Source organism: Streptopelia decaocto, assembly GCF_964273445.1.
Source record: "Streptopelia decaocto genome assembly, chromosome: 25".
Taxonomy (NCBI): Eukaryota; Metazoa; Chordata; class Aves; order Columbiformes; family Columbidae; genus Streptopelia; species Streptopelia decaocto.
Window position 1 is genome coordinate 559182 of NC_138680.1, and position 9292 is coordinate 568473.

Genomic DNA, 9292 nt, shown 5'->3' on the forward strand with positions numbered 1-9292 from the left:
TCGCGGTGACAACCAGTGACAGGACAAGGGGTAATGGGTCCAAATTGGAACACAAGAGGTTCCACTTAAATTTGAGAAGAAACTTCTTCCCGGTGAGGGTGGCAGAGCCTGGCCCAGGCTGCCCAGGGGGTTGTGGAGTCTCCTTCTGTGCAGACATTCCAACCCGCCTGGACACCTTCCTGTGTAACCTCATCTGGGTGTTCCTGCTCCATGGGGGGATTGCACTGGATGAGCTTTCCAGGGCCCTTCCAATCCCAAACATACTGTGATACTGTGATCCTGTGATCTAGACGTGTCTGGCTTTCCCCGTCCGACGTCCAGCTCAGTGTGTGCGCCGTGTGCTCTGGCAGAGCGGCACATCCGTGGGGTTGGGCGAGAGGGGTCCCCAAGCTGCGGTGGTGGCAGCACATGGTCGCCGTCCCCTGATCGGTGGGACACAGCACCGTGTCCTTTGCCCCCTGCCTTGTCTGGTCCCCATCTGCCCCCAGCATCCCGGCAGACGCCCATCCCCACCGTTCCTCTCCATCCTGCCTCAGGTTGTTTATTTCTCCTCTTGCAATCGGTTGCTGTGGCTTCGTCTCCGTTTGCCTCCATCAGTCCCCGTGGCTCGTGCTGCGCCTGCACCCCAAGATCTTCCCCGGCGAGGTGGTTTGGGGGTTGTTACCACCCCGTAGTGTGTTTCCGGGGTGCTCAGGCTGCGGGTGGCAGTTCTGCTGCCCGGGGGCCGTGTCACAGCTGTAACTGTCCTGGGGGTTCGCGTTGCTCCCCGTCCGCCTGCGTCTTGAGTGGCAAACAGTTGCCAAACTCCGGTGTGAGTTTTGGGACCCGGAATGTGCCGGGAGTGGGGTTGTTCCCCCTCCGCCCACCTTCGCCCTCTCCTTTTCCACCCAGAGGCTTGCCCAGAAGTTTCAGGAGCGATGAAAGCTGTTTTGCACCCCGGAAGAAGCTTCTCCGACTACTTTAGGCTGTTAAAACGATGCGAAAAAGGCGGTGGCATCGTTAAGCCGCGTTTTTAAAGTGTTCTTAAGCTTCTGGAAAATTAGCTCAGCCAGGATGAGGAACAATCCTGGGAAGAAGAACAATCCTGAGAAGAGAAACAATCCTGGGAAGGAACAGACCCGTGCAGAGGTGACCCAAGGAGTGGATGGAGTCCCTGGGGACGTCCCGGGAGCGGCAAGGGAGGGAATTTCGGAGGAGGACGGGAATGGCGCGGGCGGAGCGAGACTCGGGGCCTTCTGGAGCGGCCACAGGGAGCGACCCTGTTCCCTCCAACCCTCGGGCTGGGTCTCGCTTCGAATTAGCGCGAGCACAAGGTGCCGAGGATCTCCAGCTGGCTGCCAACATATTGGTGGTGGGATGAGATTTCGCTCCGAAGAATTGTAAGGTAACTGGAGCAGAGTGAGTAATTCTCGCCCAAGAGCATCTCCTGGTTTCCGTGCGCCGAGTAGCCAAAAGTGGTTTGCGACTCCTCCCGATTCATTCATCAGGCGACACCCAGACATGAGTTAATGAGTCGCTTCGTTAAGCGGCTGCGCGGGGCCGGGAGCCGGTTGGGTCGGCTTGGAGGGCGGATGGGGCAGATGGCCCCGTTCTGCACCTGGTTTGTGCATCCGCGTGTTGTGCGGCTCCGTGTGAGCCCCGAGCGTGGCGGTCGGGGCTGTCTGTGTCCTGTGATGTGCTGCAAGGTGGCACCTGCCACCTGGGACCCCAGGCGGGGTTAAAGCACCCAGTGCCGGTGGGGGGTCGGTGAGGAGCTCCTGGTGCCTTGATCACTGCTCGGGGCACCTCGGCAGCTCTGTGGGGAGAAAACCCTGCGTGTGCTCTTGTCATGGTCTGTGAGTTAGAATCACTGAATCATTTTGGGTGGAAAAGCCCCTGGAGATCACCGAATCCACCCATAACCCACCCCAGCACTGCCCTGTGTCCTGAGAACCTCATGTCCGTCTGTCCAGCCCTCCAGGGATGGTGACTCCAGCACTGCCCTGGGCAGCCTGTTCAATGCCCACAGCCCTTTGGGGAAGAAATTGTTCCCACATCCAACCTCAGCCTCCCCTGGCGCAACTTGAGGCCGTTTCCTCGCGCCGAGGCGATCCCTGTGGGCAGAGCTCGAGCCGGGGAGGTGGAATCTCTCCTGTTTGCTCAGTCCCAGATCAGCTCAGAGAGGCCGGTGGGTCCCGTTCGCTCTTGCAGGACACATCCATCATCAGGATCTCTCCACTCTCCTCGCTGCTCTTATGGCTTCCCCAGCCCTCCGACACCGCTCTGCCTTTCCAACACCTTTCCCATCTTGTCCTTGGCACCCTCACCGTTCGCACGACAGCCTGGCCGCCGCGGAAACCCAGCGGGTGGCGTTTTGGAAGCGGATCCCACACCACGGGAGCTCTGTCCACAGCTCCTCCCGCTCAGGACGGAGTCCCTGTCCCAAAGCCTTGCGCCCGGGTGCGATCCCTGCGCTCTCCCTTCTCCATCGCACCCGCTTGCTTGTCAAAAGCGAGATTAAAATAGCTCCGCACGAGCTGTTTTTAGAAATCTCCACTGGGTGTTGTGCACAACACGTTTTGGGATTATTTTTGTTGCGGAGGACTTTTTTCCCCCCATTCCCTGTCTTTTTTCTCCTCTTCTCCAGCATTTGTTATCCACACTTGGGCTTTTGTCACAGAGTTCTGTCTTTAACAGCTATTACACGCTTCAGCTTGTCATCTCGTGAGCCACGAGGCCAAGTTTGTCGTAATCTGTGATGCTCTCCCTTTGCTGCCTCCGCCGTACCCCCTAAACATCCCCCTGACTTTTGGGGTGACGGTTGCTGTTCCAGGAGAAAAGCACCTGGTGAGATGTGTGTTTTTCCAAGACCTACTTACATCCCTCAGCAGCATCTCCCCAACTCGAACGAGGCGTTTCAGATCGGAGAAGAAACCTTGTGCGATGAAGAAGCCCAGAACCAACCGCTAAGGGTTGTGACCTTCCCAGCCGCCGTTCCTGCCTCCCTGCGCACCCCAAAACGCTCGGCTGGGCTGTGACCCATTTGGAGGTGGTTGAAGATCTCCCGACAGCCCAGGAGGCCCTTGGGGAACCTGCAGCCTTAGAAATGGAGCTGAAGTTTGACCGAGAGCCCGGACACGCCGCAGGGACCCAATCCTTGTGCCGGCAAACAGCCACCAGCATTTCTGCGACCCCGGAGGGTCGGGCTGAGCTGTCAGCTGGGGAACTTGTAGCCCAGCGAAGCGTTTGTCTTGTCTGAATGGAATCAGGTCGAGATGTGTCCTTGTGAAAAAATAACCCCTGCTCCCACTCGGGGTTCCTGGATCGCTCCCTGAGTGGGGAGCAGCCTCGTGTGGTCAAACACCGGAGTTTTCCTCATTGAATCCACCCATAACCCACGCCCGGCACTTCCCCATGTCCTGAGAACCTCATGTCCGTCTGTCCAGCCCTCCAGGGATGGTGACTCCAGCACTGCCCTGGGCAGCCTGTTCCAATGCCCCACAGCCCTTTGGGGAAGAAATTGTTCCTAAATCCAACCTCAGCCTCCCCTGGCGCAACTTGAGGCCGTTTCCTCTGCTCCTGGCGCTTGTTCCTGGGGAGCAGAGCCCGACCCCCCTGGCTCCAAGCTCCTTTCAGGCAGTTCAGAGATCAGAAGGTCTCCCCTCAGCTCCTGTTCTCCAGCTGAACCCCCCAGGTCCCTCAGCCGCTCCCCAGCAGAGATTCTTGCACCCAAGCGCTTGGGGAAGCTCCAGCCTGTCTCTCCATCACCCCCAGCTCCCATAGCCCACATCCCCAGCCGAGCGCTGGGCTGAATCCACAAAAACCATCAGCGGAAACGTGTCCGAGATCAACCAGAGCCCACGCTCCCCGTCCCGGAGGTCGGACCCGTTTGTGGCGACTGCTCCTGCACCACAAAACCCCAAACTCCAGGCGGTAGAGAGAGTTTTGCCCTGACCCGTGGACATTTCAGTCTTGCTCCCTCTTTTGCGTCTCTCCCCCTGGAATCAAGGGGATCGAGCAGATTCCCCCTGTGCGCACGAGGCGGGCTGCAGAGGTTAATTAATTATCGTTTGTGAAGCGCTCGGCGCTAGAGCGATGCGCAGCACCGAAAAGCTGGGGAAGAAATGAATAATTCTATTCTTCCCAGCAGGGTGGGAAACATTATGCGGTAAATAAAGCTGGGGCCACACGTGGGGTGGGGGGGGGATTAGTGAATCAAGGAGATTTGGGGCTCGGGGGGGGTTTCCCAGCTGGTTCGTGGGGTTTCCCCGGAGTCTGCGCCAGGTGGGTGCCGGCGATTTGCTGAGCAAGGGGGAAGGGATGAGTTTTCCTTCCCCTGGTGCTCGGGGTGGCAGTGGGTGACGTCTGATAACCAACAAAGTCCTTGGGTGTCCGTTTGTCCCTCTGCCGCCGGCCTGGCTCTATAGGGATGCGCCAAGGGGTGGCCACGCCACACACGCCGCATCTGCCACACCGGTGGCACCGTGGGGACACCGCTCTTGTTTCAAAACCCCAGGACAAGCAGCAGCGAGCCCTGAGGATGCTCCCGGCCCAGGTTTGGGGTTGTCCCCACTCCAAGGGGCTGACACTCGGGGGGATATTCCCATCCCCCCCGCCCCCCCAGGCTCGGGAAGCCCATGAGCAAAACCCTCGGTGGCTTTTCCTCCCCTGGAAAGTGGAATCGTGTTAAACACAGAACAACCAACGCCTTCCCCCCGGCTCTGCTCTCCCAGAAGGATGAAGCCCCAACCACCCCCTCCCGTATTAATTGGTTCCTTTTTTTTGCACCGGGGACAGACGCTCGGAATGGAAACGGGAACGGGAGCGGGAGCGGCCGCCCGTGTTTTCCCCTCCAGAGCTGTTTGGAGCTTCCAGGGAGGTTTGAGTAAATTGTATTGTCGGCCTTTATTGATGATTTTGCGGAGAGGCCCGACGAACGCCATCAATCTTCCGTGCTGCTGGGATTATTGCTCAAATAATAAAGGAGGAAGGAGCCCACCCCTCTCCTGGCAAAATCATAGAAGCGGCAAGTGGGGCTTCCCGGTGGGGGTGGCCCCACGGTGACGCTGGCACCGGCACGGCCTCCCCAGCTGTGGGGGTGTCCCCGTGGTGTCCCCGGTCCTCAGAGTGTCCCCTGTCCTCGGGCCAGCCCTCCATGGCTCGGGCTGGTGGGGAGCAGGGGTGGCACGGAGCAGCAGGTGACATTGTCACCCCTGGGATGCTGTCACCCATGGGCTGGTGTTACCCAGAGGCATGTGTCACCCATGGGCTGGTGTCACCCACGGGCTGGTGTCACCTCTTGGCTGATGTCACCCACAGGCTGGCATCACCCCTGGGCTGGTATCACCCCTGAGATGGTGTCACCCACAGGCTGGTGTCACCCACAGTCTGGTGTCACCCACAGGCTGGTGTCACCCACGGGCTGGCGTCACCCACAGGCTGGCATCACCCACAGTCTGGTGTCACCCACGGGCTGGTGTCACCCCTGGGCTGCTGTCACCCACAGGCTGGTGTCACCCATGGGCTGGTGTCACCCCTGGGCTGGTGTCACCCCTGGGATGGTGTCACCCACGGGCTGGTGTCACCCCTGGGCTGCTGTCACCCACGGGCTGGTGTCACCCACAGGCTGGTGTCACCCACAGGCTGGCATCACCCACAGTCTGGTGTCACCCACGGGCTGGTGTCACCCCTGGGCTGGTGTCACCCCTGGGCTGCTGTCACCCACGGGCTGGTGTCACCCACGGGCTGGTGTCACCCCTGGGCTGGTGTCACCCCTGGGCTGCTGTCACCCACGGGCTGGTGTCACCCCTGGGCTGGTGTCACCCATGGGCTGGTGTCACCCACGGGCTGGCGTCACCTCCTGGCTGATGTCACCCACAGGCTGGCATCACCCACAGTCTGGTGTCACCCACGGGCTGGTGTCACCCACAGGCTGTTGTCACCCATGGGCTGATGTCACACACGGGCTGGCGTCACCCATGGGCTGGTGTCACCCACAGGCTGGCATCACCCACGGGCTGGTGTCACCCACGGGCTGGTGTCACCCCTGGGCTGGCATCACCCACGAGCTGGTGTCACCCACGAGCTGGTGTCACCCACGGGCTGGTGTCACCAGCTGCAGCACAGGCCGGGACTTTGGCTGCGGGGGGGTTGTGCAAAACCGTTGGACAACCAAAGGAGGGAGGGACAAGCATTTGTCTCCCGCGTCACCCATGGAGGGGAACCTGGGGCTGGAGTGGGACCCTCTGCTGGTGGCCAAGCCCCGGCCACGCCGCGGGGCGATGTGACAACATGAGCCGGTGGCACCACCGCCATGGGGTGTGGGGCAGGCAGGGGGTGACACGTCCCACGGGGGGGTCTCCTCTGACCCGCACCTTGTCCCCAGATCAACCTGAACAAGGGGGATGAGTACTGGTGGAACGCCATCCTGGAGGGCGAGGAGCAGATCGACATCGACAAGATCAACAAGGAGCGTTCCATGGCCACGGTGGACGAGGAGGAACACGCCGTGCTGGACCGCCTCACCTTCGACTACCACCAGAAGCTGCAGGGCAAGCCCCAGAGCCACGAGCTGGTAGGTGACAACCCCCCCGTGTCACCAGAGAATCACAGGACGGTTTGGGTTGAAGGGCCGTTCCCAGCCCCCCCAGTGCCACCATGAGCAGGGACATCTTCACCAGCTCAGGGTGCTCAGAGCCCCGTCCAGCCTGGCCTGGGATGTCTCCAGGGATGGTTCATCCACCACCTCTCTGGGTACCTGAGCCAGGGTCCCACCACCCTCAGCGCCAACAATTTCTGTCCCCTCCGGTGTCCCCAAGTCCTTCTCGGCAGGGCTGCTCCCTCCCTGCATCCCAAACCTGGGCTGATACTGGGGTGCAGGACCTTGCGCTTGGCCTTGGTGAACCTCATGATGTTCACACCGTCCCACCTCTCCAGCTTGTCCACGTCCCTCAGGTGTGTCCCCTTGGTGTCACCGTGGTACCGCAGCCCCCTCCCATGCCCGTGGGGTGGGTATTGGGGAGGGCGGGGAACACGGGCGAAGGTTTGGGGTGAACCCAGACCCCACGGGGAACCCTCATTTTGCAGAAGGTGCACGAGATGCTGAAGAAGGGCTGGGACACCGAGGGCTCCCCCTTCCGCGGCCAGAAGTTCGACCCCTCCATGTTCAACATCTCCCCGGGCGCCGTCCAGTTCTGACAGCGGCCGAAATAACAATAAACCTGCCAAAAATGTAACAAAAAAACCCCACGAAAATCAAAGCGGGGAGAGGAGAAACCCAGCCGGGACCCCCCCGGCGCCTGTCACCCGCTGCCAGCGCCGTGTCACCGCGGTGCCGCGCGGGGAAGCCTGGCCAACGCGGCTTTGCCGGCGCATCACCACGGCAACCCGGGGACCCTGCTCCTGCTCGGCTGTTGCGGCTCGTTGGGTGACACGACCATCGGTTCTGGTGCCTCGGGATGGTTATTTGTTGGGGTTTCTGGGGGTGCGCATCCCAGGATGGTTATTTTTGGGGGGGTTCGGGGTGCGGATGCCGCCCCAGCACAGCTTTGGGTGATGCCATGAGGATGGGGAGCCATGGGGGGGATGTTGTGTCCTGCCTGCCACGCACCCCCAAATTCCCCAGACCCCCATCCAGCACCGTGGGGGGGGGTCTCCCAATTCACCCCATCGCCGGGGGGGGGTTGGGGTGGGCAGGAGCCCCCGGGGTGTGCTCCCCGTTTCCTCTGGGGACTGACGGGGCTGTCACAACACCATGGGCTCGGGGATCCCTGGCACGGCCGCCAGCCCCCCCGTACCCAAAACATCTGGGTTTCCCTTACACAGCACTTTGGGGGCTGGGAGGGAGGACATGGAGGCCCCCCAGGCCCAGTTTCCCACTGGGGTGCACGGGGTGGGGGGGTCCCCAGCTGTCACCTTCCCCATCCCCCCCCTTCCCCTTGGTTTGCAATAAACACGTTTCTGGAGGGTGGGGGCTGCGAGTGATTTGGTGCCACCATCTGGGGGGGGACACGTGTGTCGCGACCCCCCCCCAACACCACCACCCTGCTTGAATTGGGGACAGGGACGTCTGGGGACATCTGTGGGTGGCGCTTGTGTCCCCCACCCCACCCGCGTGGTGGATTCTGGGGTCCATTGGGGGGTGGATATGGGCTCCCCAGGGGGAGGCTGGATTTTTGGGTCCTTTGTGGGGGGAGATGGGTCCCCAAGCAGGGGGGAGCTCGATTTTGGGGTCCATTGGGGGGGGTGGATATCAGGTCCCCGGGGGGGCTGGATTTTGTGCTCTGCATATGGGATCCAGGGGGGGTTGGATTTTGGGGTCCATTGAGGGGTGGATATGGGATCCTGGGAGGGGGGTGGATTTTGGGGTGTGCATATGGGATCCGGGGGGGGGGGTTGGATTTAGGGGTCCATTGAGGGGTGGATATGGGATGCTGGGGGGGGTGGATTTGGTGGGGTGGGCCCCAGGTGCATGGCAGTTTTGGGGGTGCCGACCTCGGGGTCGCACCCCGCTGTTCCCCCCCCGCCCCCCGCCGTCTCCCCCCGCGCCGGGTGCCGAAATTTCTCCGTGGATGCACAAATAGCAGCGGGCTCGGCGCGGCGCCCCCCCCACGGCCGCCCACGGTCCCCATGGCAACGGCAGCGCCAGCCGCCAGCCGCCCACCCGCACCCCGGGGTGGGGGCACCCACCCCCCCACGAACCCCCACCCCACGGGTGACGTGTCCCCATGCTGGGGGGGGGAAAGACCCCGGTGTCCCCCAGCCAGGCCCTGGTGGCCTTCAGGGCAGCCTCATGTGTGCATGTCCCTAAATAAAACCTGCCCCCCCCCCAATAAAACCAGCCCACACCCAGCAAGCCTCTGGTATTGGGGGGCTTCAAGGTGCCCTTTGCCCCCCCAGACCCCTCCTGGGTGTTTTGCTTGGGGGGACGGAGCCTTTAGGGGTTGTTTGGGGTGACATTGGGGGGGGCTCCGTATTGGGGTGGCATAGGGGGGTGTTCTCGGGGGAGGGTGAGGAGGTGGATGTGGGGTCCTCGGGGGGGTGTCTGGATACTGGGGTCTTGCGGGGGGGGAGGCGGATGGGGGGGGCACTTTTGGGGTCCTTTGGGGGGGATGTGGCATCTCTGGGAGGGGCTGGATATGGGGATATTTTGGGGGTAACACGGGGGATTCGGGGGGATGTGGGTGGGAATTGGGGATAAAGGGGGTGTCTGGTTATGGGGCCCTTGGGGACAGCCGGGGCTGGGCACACGGGGATCCCCGCGGGGTCCGGCGATCCGGGGGCGATCGCGGGGGGTCCCCAGCGCGGGGGCAGC

The 9292-nt window shown here is 62.0% G+C and overlaps 2 protein-coding genes across 2 annotated transcripts in view; both read left to right on the top strand.

Moving 5' to 3' along the window:
• Window positions 1-7943, top strand: part of NUDCD3 (NudC domain containing 3) — a 31926-nt gene extending 23983 nt beyond the window's left edge. The window contains exons 5-6 of the mRNA XM_082072602.1: window positions 6365-6553; window positions 7066-7943. Coding sequence (XP_081928728.1) covers window positions 6365-6553; window positions 7066-7176 — 300 coding nt within the window. The 3' untranslated portion in view covers window positions 7177-7943. The remainder of the gene's footprint in view (window positions 1-6364; window positions 6554-7065) is intronic.
• Window positions 2080-9292, top strand: part of POLD2 (DNA polymerase delta 2, accessory subunit) — a 60437-nt gene continuing 53224 nt past the window's right edge. Inside the window, exon 1 of the mRNA XM_082072601.1 lies at window positions 2080-2083. The gene's annotated coding sequence lies outside the window, so the exon portion shown is untranslated. The remainder of the gene's footprint in view (window positions 2084-9292) is intronic.